The 14,198-nt window shown below is 38.2% G+C and overlaps 1 protein-coding gene across 4 annotated transcripts in view; it reads left to right on the top strand.

Moving 5' to 3' along the window:
• The window catches only part of LOC126095150 (la-related protein 1B), a 143,099-nt gene extending 132,148 nt beyond the window's left edge, over positions 1-10,951 (top strand). For all 4 annotated transcript variants that reach the window (XM_049909873.1, XM_049909874.1, XM_049909871.1 and 1 more), the window contains 2 exons: positions 1,721-1,854; positions 7,153-10,951. In XM_049909873.1, the coding sequence (XP_049765830.1) occupies positions 1,721-1,854; positions 7,153-7,455 (437 nt within the window). In that variant the 3' untranslated portion in view covers positions 7,456-10,951. The remainder of the gene's footprint in view (positions 1-1,720; positions 1,855-7,152) is intronic.
• Positions 10,952-14,198: the final 3,247 nt, after the last annotated feature.

The following is a 14,198-nucleotide window of genomic DNA, read 5'->3' as shown; positions in this document are numbered from 1 at the left end:
ATCTTTGTTGATCCAAAGATTAATGATTACTATTGTGTGTGGTAAATAATCTATACTTTCTTTTATTTTAAGGTATTTTTTTTATATGTAAGAGACAAATGTTAGTCTGGCTACCTTTTCTCTGCACAACCTGCTTTCTGAGATCTGTATATGCCTGTTTCATGTTTGTGTATGCATCTAGGAAGTACACGCATCAAAAAAAGTTTTGCATCACCTCTATTGCAAGAGTTCAGGAACCTGTACAGAAAATTGGAATAGAGATCAACATAAACATCATTTCCGTCCTTTTTATTGCTCGTGAAAACCACACATTGCATGTTGCACCACAATACCGCGAGACCTTCAGAAGTGGTGGTCCAGATTGCTGAATACCCAGTATCACCTCCTCTTGCATTGATGCATGCCTGTATTTGTCATGGCATACTATCCACAAGTTCATCAAGAAACTGGTGGTCCAGATTGTCCCACTCCTCATTGGCAATTCGGTGTAGATCCCTCAGAGTGGTTGGTGGCTCACGTCGTCCATAAACAGCCCTTTTCAATCTATCCCAGGCATGTTAGATAGGGTTCATGTCTGGAGAACATGCTGGCCACTATAGTCGAGTGATCCTGAAGGAAGTCATTCACAAGATGTGCGCAATAGGGGCACGAATTGTTGTCCATGAAGACGAATGCCTCACCAATATGCTGCCGGTATGGTTGCACTATCGGTTGGAGGCTAGCATTAATGTATCGTACAGCTGTTACGGCACCTTCCATGACCACTAATGGCATAATTCAGCCCCACATAATGCCACCCCAAAACAGCAGGGAATCTCCACCTTAACTGCATGCGCTGGACAGTGTGTAAAATGCATTCAGCTTGACTGGGTTGCCTCCAAACATGGTTCTGACAATTGTCTGATTGAACAAATATGTGACACTTATTGGTGAAGAGAAGGTGATCCCAGCAAAGATGGACCTCGCCATGGATGTCAGGAGTGAAGTTGCGCATCATGCAGCCTATTGCACACAGTTCAAGTCGTAACATGACGTTCTGTGGCTGCATGAAAGGCATTATTCAACATGGTGGCATTGCTGTCAGGGTTCCTCCGAGCCATAATCCATTGGTAGCGTCATCCATTGCAGTAGTAGCCCTTGGGTGGCCTGAGTGAGGCGTTCCATCGACAGTTCCTGTCCCCATGTCCGAACAACACCGCTTTGGTTTCTCTCTGAGACACCTGGCACTTCCCTTGTTGAGAGACATTCCTGGCACAAAGTAACAATGCGGACGCGATCGAACTGCGGTATTGACTGTCTAGGCATGGTTGAACTATAGACAACACGAGCCGTGTACCTCCTTCCTGGTGGAATGACTGGAACTGCTCGGCTGTTGGGCTCCCTCTGTCTGAGGCGCTCTTGATGCGTGGTTGTTTACATCTTTGGGTGGGTTTAGTGACATTTCTGATCAGTCAAAGAGACACTGTCTGTGATACAATACCCACAGTCAGGGTCTATCTTCAGTAGTTCTGGGAACTGGGTTGATGTAGAACTTCTTTTGATGTGTGTATATTGCTGAAGTTCTGTTGTAAAACTGACATAGGTATCACCTTGTTAAAATATTATACTAGGGCAAAGTTAAGATACTATGTGCATTGTGTTAACACCTTTCTACAGTTGTAAGAAAGGAAATACGTCTTCACTTCACATTCCATTACACTGGCATGTTTATTAATTTCAGGGCAGTTATATGGACTAGAAAAATTTTGGGCCTTCCTGAAATATTACAAGCATAGTGCAAATTTGATTGTTAACCCAAAATTGAAAGAACATCTTTCGAAGTTCAAGAGCATTGAGGATTTCAGAGTGGTTGAGGTGAGTTCTGCAATCAAAATTAGTTAACCTGTTAGTGATACAATGAATGTTTATTTTTAATCATGGAGTTTCTGTATTTGTGTATAATTTAAAGACAAAATTAGTAAATTTATTGCCAATTTATTTAAGACCTATCATTCTCTTAAAAATTGTGATAAACTTGTAGTGCCATACTGATGAAAAGGATTCATAAAGACCAGCTTGGTATCAATAATTTTTACAAAACGAGTATGAGTCGTCATTGACAGGGACATGAGAGAGAGAAACTTTCTAGCTTTTGGACGGACGGACACACACACACACACACACACACACACACATACACACACACAAAACATAACTTTGCAGCTACATTGTGTCATCAGGACACACTGCCGGGATTGCAGTTCGGCTGGTGGACTTATGGGGTGGGTGAGGAGGAGGAGAGGGGATGGGGGTGGGGCTAGGTAGCTAGTAGGTAGTTAGAGGGAGACAGTAGGTGTGCAGGCTTGGAATGCTGAAGGGTGGAGTGGGTGGGGCATGGTCTACATATGTGGCTGGTGAAGTTCAGAGCACATGACATGGGGAAACAATGATTGGGAGGGGGTGACAGGAGGAACTGTTTGGTGGCGGCTGTACATTCTGGTAGAACTTTTCCTACTATAATTTTCAGAAAAAAATTATTGTGGGTTATGCCAAAAAGCAAGAACGAAATATATACTTAGTGAAGTCCACTACTCCGTCACAACAAATTGTCAGTGTATGTACACAAATGTCTACTTTACACCATTGTAAGCAGGGGGAAATAGTAGTGAAGTTATGACTAGACAGCAGGATACATATTTACCTTTAGAGCAGATTAACCAAACTGGCTCTCATAGCTATAGTTTTTCTTTGTACATCTCTCAGTACTGAGAGAGATAGCAACAGAATTTTGTACAATTCATAAGGTGATGCATAAAAGACAAGAAACGCGGTAAAGATGTGAAATGATAGTTTTTGTTTACTTGCATGATATTTATTTGGACGAAGCTACAAAACTAGTTAACGTAACAGCCAAGCATTAACTGCAGGCTGAGTATTGTTCAGTAGAATCATCATATACACTCTCAAGCAGGACACTGTATTATTAAACTGAGAATGGACTGCAATTTGATAAAATTGTAGATGGTGGCAAGTGTTTCCACAGAACAGTTCATTATTACCAGTCCCAGATAGATAAAAATAACTTGTGTCCACTCAGGGCATTCGCTGCTTTCAAGATTGAGAACGTAAAAGGTGTCGTAACGAGTAGACTCCCTAATAGTCTGATGAAACTAATATGTTTACATTCAAAGTAGACAGTAAAACCCCTTTTTAGCTAATCTCTGGGGACTTGCGTATTTTTTGCTTAAATGCTGTTCTTAAATAAGGGCTTATAACAGTTAAACAGAAGGAGTGAACCAGAAGCTGAAGGATACATTTTTAGGTGAAATAAATACTCTCCAATAGGGTAACAAACACTACACTTTTGAGTCACATGTTCAATAACTAAGTGGTGTGTCAATTTAAGGAAATCATTGAGAAAGAGGTCATTCATCTGTTTTACCATGTTCCTTCATGTAGAGCATCACACAACTCACTCAAATTTATCTGTCCTTCAGTGCAAGGATATCATCAAAAAGTGTTCTCATATGACTCACTCAGTAAAAACATCTGACTACCCATTCTTTAAGCAAACCATCACCTTCGACTGCAACCAATGCTGTGTGTCAACTAGCGTCTGAAAAACACTTCGACACAGCCTGTCTGTTAACACACAAACTGCCATGAGATGTAATGTGACGGTGTGCTTGCTGACAGTCACACTGTTAGCTCCATTCAGCCCAGTTCACGTTAATAAAAAATTTGGAAATCTCATAAAATAATTTGACTGTCTTTTTTACATGTCTTCGTACAACAATATTTTGAAAAAGTCTAGACTGCTTGTGGATATCCCACATTTCAGTGTAATATGTGACGCGACACGCCTTGAGGATGCCGAATGTTGCGGGTTAGTTTCAAACAGTTAGATTTAAACAGTAGATCAACTATAAATGAAAAGAAATTTTGTGGGTTTCACAGAATGTGACTGCATTCTTAACCCATTTCAAAACTTAAGACCTTTCATGAGTCCCAGAAATCTTAAAGTAATACCCTTGGCATTTTGTTTTCATTTCTTTTATTACTATTATCTTTTTCTCATGTAACTACCGGACAGCAGCCTTTCGTATTTCCTGATATTTTATTCTGTCATCTTTACGGCAAGTAGGAGTGTATCTTTTCCTACATTATAAAACTTATTTATGAAAATTCGTTTTCCTGATGCACCTTTTCTCTGAGTAGCAAGTATGAAGGAAATCGACAGGGAGTGTGGATAGGTGGCTCTCAGTGGCAGTGTGGGTTGGCCATGAGGCGTACCGAGATAGTCAGCGCAGTTGCGATAACACTGTGCCGCAGATCGCGCAGTGGTTAACACACCTGACTAGTAAGCAGAAGATTCCGGGTTAGAATCCCGATTTGTTAAACATTTTCGCTCGTCGCTGCTGATTCCCCATAACTTCCTGATGCAGCTGACATCAGTAATCTCTTTCCTTTCCTTCCTCCCCACCTTCAATTTACATATACGAGGGTAATCCCAAAAGTAAGGTCTTCTTCTCTTTTTTTTTTTTTTTTTTTTTTTTAGAACAGAACTCTGTTTGTGTGGCAGTTGGTCACACTGTTATGAAGAGTGCTTCACGCGCTATGTGTAAACATGTACACACTACGCTGAGGCGCTCAGTCTTGGTTTGGCAGACATAGAGCTCCCGTTGGATGTTAGCGCCAAGTGCGCATTGCTTGCAGTTAGTCGGTTTTTTAATGCAAAGGACACCGCGCCGATTGAAATCCGATGCCAATTGAGGGAAGTGTATGGTGAGTCGTGCATGGATGTCAAAAATGTTTGTAAGTGGTGTAGAGAGTTGGCAACTGGTCGGACCGAAATTCATGATGAACAAAGAAGCAAGGAGATCATCAATTTCTGAGGAGACAGTGTTGAAGGTTGAGCCACTGGGACTACAATTAACGCTGTCAGGTACTGTGAGACTCTGAAAAAACTCAAACGGACAATTCAGAACAGGAGAAGAGGAATGTTTAGCAAGGGCGTACACATTCTCCATCACAACGCTCGCCCTCACATTGCTTGGCAAACCATTGCTCTCCTGCAACAGTTTCAGTGGAACATAATCAACCACCTACCCTATAGTCTTGGTGCCCAGTGACTATCACCTGTTCTGTAGGTTAAAAGAACATTTGGCCAGAAAGCTATTCAGCTCCCGACGACGAGGTGAAAGAAGAGGTTCATAACTTTCTGAACAGCATGGCGGCGAGCTGGTATGACATGGGCATACAAAAACTGCCACAGCATTTTACAAAAATGCATCTACAGAAACGGTGATTATGTCGAAAAATAGCTAAATGTTCAAGCTGTAAACTGATGTAAACCATTGTAGAAATAAACAGGTCTATGTACTCATAAAAAAATAGACCTTCCTTTTGGGATTACTCTCATAATTACACATCATATCCATAGACCCATGACTCATCACCAGTTACAATCCTCTTGAGGAACATCCTGTTCTCATTTTTGTGATGCAAAAGCTCTTCACAGAGTGTGAGGTGAACTTCTTTTTGGTCTTGACTCGTGAGCCGTGGGACGACCTTGGTGGCAACATGTCACATTCCAAGACGCTGTGTCAAGATCTCATGACAAGATCTCATGACATGATGCAACTGAAATCTTTCTTCTGCAGTCTCTCAGTCAGTCAGTATTTGATTGACACAACCAATTTGGTTGATGTTCCAGGCATGAGCGTTGTCAGTAGATGTCGAAGGGCATCCTGAACTAGGGTCATCGTTAACTTCCATCCAGCCATTTTGAAACCTTCTGAAGCATTTGTAACACTGAGTATGGCTTAAGCACTCGTTACCGTAGGGTTTCTGCGACATTTAATGTGTGTCTGTAAAGGTTTCTAGAGTTTCACACCAATTTCAGTGCAGATGTGTTGCTCCTGTAACTCTGCCAACTCAGAATTGGCAAACTGTGTGACACAATCTTCTACTTAATAAAACACTGAACAATAACTGACAGGTATACAGCAATGAAACTTGCAGCAGTTGCACATCAAACACAGGCGTGTGTAGTGATGCCAACTGCATTTCGGTCCAACACACCATTTGCACGAAATTATGAATGTTCCAGAATTTTTTGAACACACCTCTTATGTGAGAGAGTAAGAGTTGTAAACATTTCACGTTATGCAGATTTTCTGTGTAGGGCTAAGTTTCACCAGAGATAATTATTTTTACATTGTACTTGCTAGAATGAAGATAGAAAATATAGACAAAAAATACAATGTATTTAGTGACCACAGAAGCAATTGCAAATTGCCATTGTCATAGTTACTTCGAAATAGGCTATCACATCACACACACACACACACACACACACACACACACACACACACACACACACACACACACCTGTGGTAGAATAGTTACAGCTTAAGTTAAAGTAATGTTTGTTATAAAGCAACCTAAAAAAATACCATAGAGGGCACAGACATGTGAAATTTTTTTAAATGACATAATGGTCACCTTTGGCCGTAAACTTATTTATATGTAAAGCTCACTAATGCAATTTCAGCCATGCTGCCATCAGTGTTTTAAAATGTACTGAAGCACAATTTTGCGTATTGCACTCGATAATTATGTCAGGATCAAAATTGCGATAGTGGCTTTTATAAAAAAAAAATGATCTTACAATCAAAGGTAACCATGTCATTTAAAAAGCAATAATTTAAGGAGAATGGAGAACGCTTGATAGCAGTGATATGTAGATTTAGATAAATTAACAATTTTTTTATTTGAGATATTAAATTATGCAATCTGACACATCGCTTTATATGTAAATAACTTTATGGGACCTCGAGTTCTAATACGGCTCAAATTTGCCTGTATGCAACCATTTGTGGTGGTACCATTGACAGTCCTACACTGATACATATTGTAGATGAATTATTGAACTATGAGTGTTCACACAGTGATCATCATAATAGTAATGTAGGTTATGGGTCATCATTTCAATTACTTTCATTGTGTGTGTGTGGGGGGGGGGGGGGGGGGGAGGTGTTAGAAAATAAGTTTGTAGTTTGTGTTTTAATGAGAGACATCTTGTTTGATGTAGAAATTGGTAGATAACCCATGTATTGAAATTGCTGCATTCATCTACAGAGCCTTCATATGACATTTTTTTTATTCCAGCCTGCAGATCCAAAAGAATTTTTAGGAAGACTGCACATGATCAAGCGTCGAAATAGAAGTGTCTCAGAGAGTTATAGTGTTGAGGTACGGCAGCGGCATCCATTACAACAAAAACGAATACGTCGATTGTCTGGTGGGTCAGGACGTGTACGTGCAGACTCTCTGGGTCCTGTTGGTGCCAGTTCAAACACATCAGGAAGCAGTAATAAGGCACATGTTTCCTTTGACTTTGGTGGTGGCAAGAAGGAAGTCCCTATCAGGGTGGTGAAAGAAGACTGTAGCTCTCACTCAGAGGAGGCTTGAAACCTTGAACTATTGATGGAAGAAATGACTGTAGTGTTTTCTCTGCATTTATTTCTTCAACCTCAAAAGTCATGGAGTGTGCTGTCCTTCATATTGCCAAACATGAATTTTTAAATGACTAAATATTTATATGTTGAAAAGTGAGCACCTGCCATTTGCTTAGTGGGTTGATCTAAAAGCTCCGTGTCGCAATGAAGCCAGAGGACGGGGACTTATAAATATGTTTGTGCAGCATTTTTAGGAACAGGTTTTATTCTTAAAGCTACTTGTGAGATGTGCAAGACAGTCATTTCAAAAACTGTTTTTGACAAAAAGTTCTCTTACTCTCCCTTGTTCATGTTTTATTGATAGGGGAAAATGCTATATTTTCAGTCAGTGCCTTGCAGTTACCAAGAGAAGAAAAGTCACTTAGCCTTCAACTTGCCACAGATTCTCATCCCCGTTCTTTCCTCCCTTGTCACTTCACCCCCACCCCCGTCCTGCAAGTTCCACTAGCATTACGAAGTCAAAAATTGGGTAGGTTTTACAAGTGACAATAGGCATTTTTTAAAAATAAGGTAGTTTTCCCCTTGTGTATTATATACCTTTAATCTATTTACTGCAGTACTGAATAATTTTTATATATTCAGTGCTTATGAGCACTGTATTACTATCATTTGTGTGAAACTGTACACTTTGTTATTAGAATTAGGAAATATTTTATTGTTTCAAACTCGTCTTCCGAAAGTGAAGGAGCTGTGAGTGTTCTGTCAGTTGATGCATGCATACTTCTATGTCTGGTATTGAACAGTGTTGTCTAGCACAAAAAAGTTGTACACTTTTATGGAAAGTTGGAAATGCAGATTTTTGCTGAGGAACACTTGATCAGTAGAGACATTTTTGGCCCTGTGTGCATTCTGACATTGTTGAACCATCTTAATATTAAAGCTTCATCGAATAGTGTCCTTCGCTTATTATTTGTGAAAATGCAGTTTGTATCAAGTCATTTTGTTGCTTGCAAATTTTACAGAATTCAGTGTTCTACTTGTCTAGGTGTGTTGTATTAAACTGCAGAAGATTGATCAGTGTTTTATGACATACAAACTCATATCTTTGATTGCAGTAAGCATCAGGTACATGTACTGAGAATTTTGCAAAGAATTTTATGGTTTTATGGGAAGCATTGGGGGAAGGATCTATTTACTTGACAAAATACCTTTCCAGAGATTCCAACAGTTCATATGCAAATGTTTTTTATATGATCTGAAGTTGCATCAACTTTCAGAACTCGTGTTTAATGGGAATAAAATATATGGATATTATGTTATTGACCTGAGTAATAATCTTTTTGTTCTTAAGTCGTTTTAAAAAAAATAAATAAAACTGTGTGTTTATGTTTGTTCCAGTTTTGCGAAGAATTGTGTATGGCATGGTTCGTAACATGGTTATTTTTAATTGAGTTATTGTAGCTTTTTTTGGTCCATGAATAACATCAAATTGGTGTTGTACAGTTTTAATACTGACTGTGACACACTTTTCATAAACAGTGAGACAATATAACGGATAATAAACAAGAACCGTCTTTCTTAATCATACAATATTTCTTTTTGTTAGACGTATGTATGCTTTATTCAGAAAAGTGCTTCTTGTTTAACTATTACATTCAGATTACTCTTGGGGGTTTCTGATCCATGCTATAGAATGCAACTATGAAAGAAGTAAAGTTTGTTGTACTGGTAGATTTTCAGTGTGTTTTATTGTACCCACATTATTATTATAATAATAATAATTATTACTATTATTATTGTTTTGACTGGTAGTTTGGGATTGGGGAAATTCATGTTGTTTGTTGTGTATTTTGTTATGTATTGTTTTTAAGTATTTAGAAAATAATGCATTTAGAATAATGATAGTTTTCATCAAGGTTTTAAATTTATTTGAGATTGCTACTCTCATGTTGAATATTTTTATGTTGATATTCATCAAAATATGAAAGTTACCGTGAAAAGTAAGATAGAACAATACTTGATTTTTGTTTCTTTGACAACTCTTTCTCAATTTCATTGTGCTTGCTTACAAGACAATCTACAAAAAAAGAAAACTTAGGTACTGTATATTACAGCATTTATGATAACCCCATCAAATAACAGTTAAGTCTTGTCCAAGCTCAGATGTTAAATGCAATAATAAAGTTTAATAATAGGAATCTTTTCTGCACTTCGTTGGCAGACTCTACATTTAAAATAATAAGGTTATTGCTAGAAGTGGCCCACCAGGAAGAGCAATTTTGATTTTCCTGCATTGTAAATAGTGTAGATGAATTTAGATAACTGGTATCTATGATCAAAAATGTGCCTTTTACCTTTCTGAATTAATGCAGTTAAAATGTAGTGTATGTTTTGCACAAGATTTGCAGATACTTGATCTCAGTATGTATGATAAACTGTTCTAAGCCCAATGATCTGTGCATTTAAATCTGTGTCTATAGTGGTGGGCAAGAGAAATTTAGTGTTCAGCACTTTATTTTGGGTGAATTGCATTTCAGTAATGAACTGTATCAGCATTTCACATCACTTTATTTGTACAGTAAAAGGTATAGTATTATCACATTAAATTGGTCTGTAAAAAGAAGGCAAAACAAACTGAGACAGGATTTCTGCTATGATATGGTTCCTAGTCACTCTTTGTGGTATTTGTATCTGTTTTGATAGATTTTTGGAGAATCTATGATAACTGCAATGTGGATCAATTATGTTGATTATGGAAGAATTTTTAGGGTTCAGGTCTGTGTTGTACTTCTTGATTTGAATTTTGCTCAGTTGTAATCTCCTAAGAAACTGAAACAGCTTTCTGTTCTAAAGGGTATGTAGATGCATACTACATTTTCACATACTTACTGTTGACTTGTTTTATTTAAAATAGATTCATAACTTTGTTGGGCATACATATCACAAGCTGTAATGTAAAAAAGAATTGTTTTCAAGTCTAACCTTTAAAAAAATTATGTAGGTATCATTTGGATGTGTGATATTCCATGACTGGGACATAAAAAATATTTTTTATAAAGCCAGAAAATTTTGATAACAAACATTTTGTATTTAGCTTGCTGAGATCAGCGATTCTTGTTGCTCACATTGAATTATGTCCACATTTTTTTGCTATCATATGTATACAGACAAACGATAAACTTAAGATGAGCCATGTGATAGTTGCTTTGTTCTGGTTATTTTTTCAGTTCTACTGAGTAACTGGGATTACATCATTGACTCAAAATATTTCAGAAAGACATGTAATCCTTAGTTGGCTCTTAAATATTGTCAAAGCCGTATGGTAGAGGAAACCACATATGCCAGACTCATATTAAGCATAATTTTGTATACATTTGTAATAAATTTGTAACTGTGCTGATTTTGTGTATGTATATGTGTGTGTTAATATACAGACATCCATATAACATGTCTAAAATTTTGTAAGAACAAAAATAAGTTAAAAATTACATTAAAACTGTAAAAACTAACATTATTTTTTACTTACATTCCAATCGTGAGAAATTCTAGTTGTGTTTAGCTTCTAAGTCTGGTTTATTACAACTCTCCACATTAGAATAGTCGAGTGACAAAAAGTTTGTCATATGAGAGAGCTGTTACTTCTAAATTATGCTAAGGGGAAGTGATTGATTTTTTGAAACCACGTATACGGTGGCTAGGATTACACCCTGCAGCCGTTTGCCATGGTGGGCCGTCATTTACAGGTAATCAACAAAAACTTGTTTCTTGTGGCCCATGAGTGCCTTGAATATAATACTAATTTTCAAACTGGCAGATAAAGCACAGCAGATTAGTTGCATGACTGGCATGCTGAAGATTACGGTTTGTCCCTTCAGTTACTCCTTCCCTGTAACCTCTTGATCAACATGAAAGTGATCATTACTTTTTTCAATTAATTGGTGTAAATACATGTTTTATTTCTAATCTTCTACTGATTTTAATCACAATATTAACTGCTCTGTTTGCACTCTCTCCGTCCCCCTTCCTTCTCAACTCCCTCCTCAGCCTTCCCCACCCCTCCCATCCCCCTTCCTCCCTCCTCCCACTCTCCCTGCCCCTGTCCATCCCCTCTCCACTATCTCCCTCCCCCCTCTACTACCTCCCTCCTGGCTTCCCCCCTCTACCTCACACCCCCTGTCCGCTCCCTTTTCCTGCACTCCTTCCTCCCCCTGCCCTGCCCCTCCCTCTCCTCCCCCTGCCCTGCCCCTCCCTCTCCTCCCCCTGCCCTGCCCCTCCCTCTCCTCCCCCTGCCCTGCCCCTCCCTCTCCTCCCCCTGCCCTGCCCCTCCCTCTCCTCCCCCTGCCCCGCCCCCTCCCTCTCCTCCCCCTCTACCCATTCATCCCCTCTCTCTCCATCTGCCTCCTATCTCTCCATCTGCCTGCATTGTTAAGAGTTTTTGTCACTGATTTTTATTATTTTTCATTTATCATAAAATTTAAACTCTCACAGAAACCAATCCATTGGCTAAAAAACAAGGCAAATTATCTGTTTATATTGGCTGTGAAGTGGCATAATTTTTTTTCTGTATGAGATATAAACGTAAACTCCACTATGGCCAAAATAAAGATTAAGATTCAAATGAAATAAGGTTTTGTAAATAACATTAATTCAATCTAATGCGTAAAAAATTAATTATAGCATTGAATGATATGGACAAAAATGTAAAATGATGAAAACTGAATTTAAGTACATACATAAAATAATTTCAATCCCATGGACAGGCCAAATAAACAAAAAAACAAGTATGTATGATGGCAAGTAAAACAGTTAATATGATTATTAAAATGAGACAAAGTTATATTCAAGCTAATAAATTGAATACAAATCTCAACTGCTACATTTGAAAAGGGTTTTGAACTTTTTGTTGATTACTTGCAAAAAAGGGGCTGACCGGGATGATTGGCTGGAGATACCAAACATTAGTATGCTCTTCAAACTCGGTAATGGAAAATTCTGAGTGGAATATAAAAAAATCATTTGATGAACAGTGGACAACACGTACACGGCACAAAACTTTCGTCTGCGGTTTAAGCTCCTATATTAAGATACAGTGCAGTCTCTCTCTCTCTCTCTCTCTCTCTCTCTCTCTCTCTCTCTCTCTCTCTCTGCTAAGGATGACAGTCAGTACACGGAAGTTGCTGCGATGCATGGTGCTGTTTTGACTGCTGCTGGCATTCTTGTTTGTGTTACTGCCTACAGGTACTTAGCCTGCTACATTAATCATCTATTGCAATCACAAAATGCGTATTGGAAGCTTCATGAGCTGCAGCTTCCTCAATTAATAACAGCAAACTTGGGCTTTTAATTAAATTCTGTTTTTTAAACTTGTTTTGGAATGCTTTTCTTGAAAACTGTAGGCTATGTTACATTTTTAATTGGTGCCAGGTGCAATGTGTACATTTTGACAGCCCATTTCATAAATACATTGCACAAGTAGTTTAATACAGGTGTTTAATATTGGCTTTGCTAGCCTGATGTTACTGTAGATTGTTATTAATAACAGCAATGCTGGTTTCTATAAATTTGTTGTCAATTATATGAATTTACAAGGGAAGTATAGTTGTAGTATTGTCAAGCCCAAAACTTCTAAATTAAAATATCCAATTTATATTAGCACATACTGTTTAGAAATTAAATTTTTTTATGATTTTTGGGTTTTTTAAAAATTCACCAGCAGGAGCTCAATATATTGTGAGGGCACATTAACATGAAACAAAATTTCACAATCATTCTTAAGAAGTAGAGAAATTAGCCATGGAACCACACATGGCCAGTTTGTTGAATATGATTCAATAGTTTGCATGGGAATCCTGAGAGGTCACCCCCTAAGTAAAGGAAGAATTTCATGAAAATGAGAGAAGTGGCCATTCATCTGTGGGCAGTGACAAATGTGAGCAGCATGAAAAAATATTGGAATCAGTGTTTCATAATATCTCAGCTATCTTACACTTTCCTTTGATTTCTGCATGTGTGTCTTATAGGAGATGACTGGAAAGGAATGAGGGCATCAGAAGTTTCATTCTCTGAAAGAACAGCAAAATTAAACGGGTAACTGTTCCTCAAGGCTTTGTTTCTTGTTATGAAGCAAAGAATCTGCCAAACAGAATTCCAATAAGCATTTCCTATGCTAAAGCAGAGGAAGTCCGGAGTCAGTTACTCGTCAATTTTTGCTGACTGGAAAGGTAATGGATAGTTTTTGTATTCTAAAGGGATGTTGTTTGGTAATTTTATGGTAAGTGGAAGACAACTAATTCCAAAGCCTTTCTTGAAACATCGAGGAATCCAAAAAATGCTCTTTTTTGCTCTTGTGTTTATCTTCAGCCCCACATTGCCCCTCAAACTAGAATTATTACTATAATTTCTTATGGGACTATTAGAACAGTCTACCACCATATGCCAGGAAGACTGTTGATATGCCTCCAGCAATTCCTTTGTATCACTCTGGCATCCCCTATCAAACAGAAACAAGGTAAGATCAGTGCAGGTCTGGGTCGGGGGAGGGGGAATGCAATTTCTGGCAGTAATTCATATTTTTGAGAGAAAAAAAAACCTTGTTTCACAAAGCATCCAGCACATGTGGGTCTATGGACTGTTCATATGATGTTGAAGCACATCACTGTTGGTTTTCAAACGTATTCTAAAGTTTGATATCTGAAGTTGATTTTTTATGTGTGCGTAGTATACGTGATGTTCTTGGGAGAAATAGAAAACTTTCCC

Source organism: Schistocerca cancellata, chromosome 8, assembly GCF_023864275.1.
Source record: "Schistocerca cancellata isolate TAMUIC-IGC-003103 chromosome 8, iqSchCanc2.1, whole genome shotgun sequence".
Classification (NCBI taxonomy): Eukaryota; Metazoa; Arthropoda; class Insecta; order Orthoptera; family Acrididae; genus Schistocerca; species Schistocerca cancellata.
The sequence above is the reverse complement of the archived record's forward strand: the minus strand, read 5'-3'. Positions and strand labels throughout refer to the sequence as shown.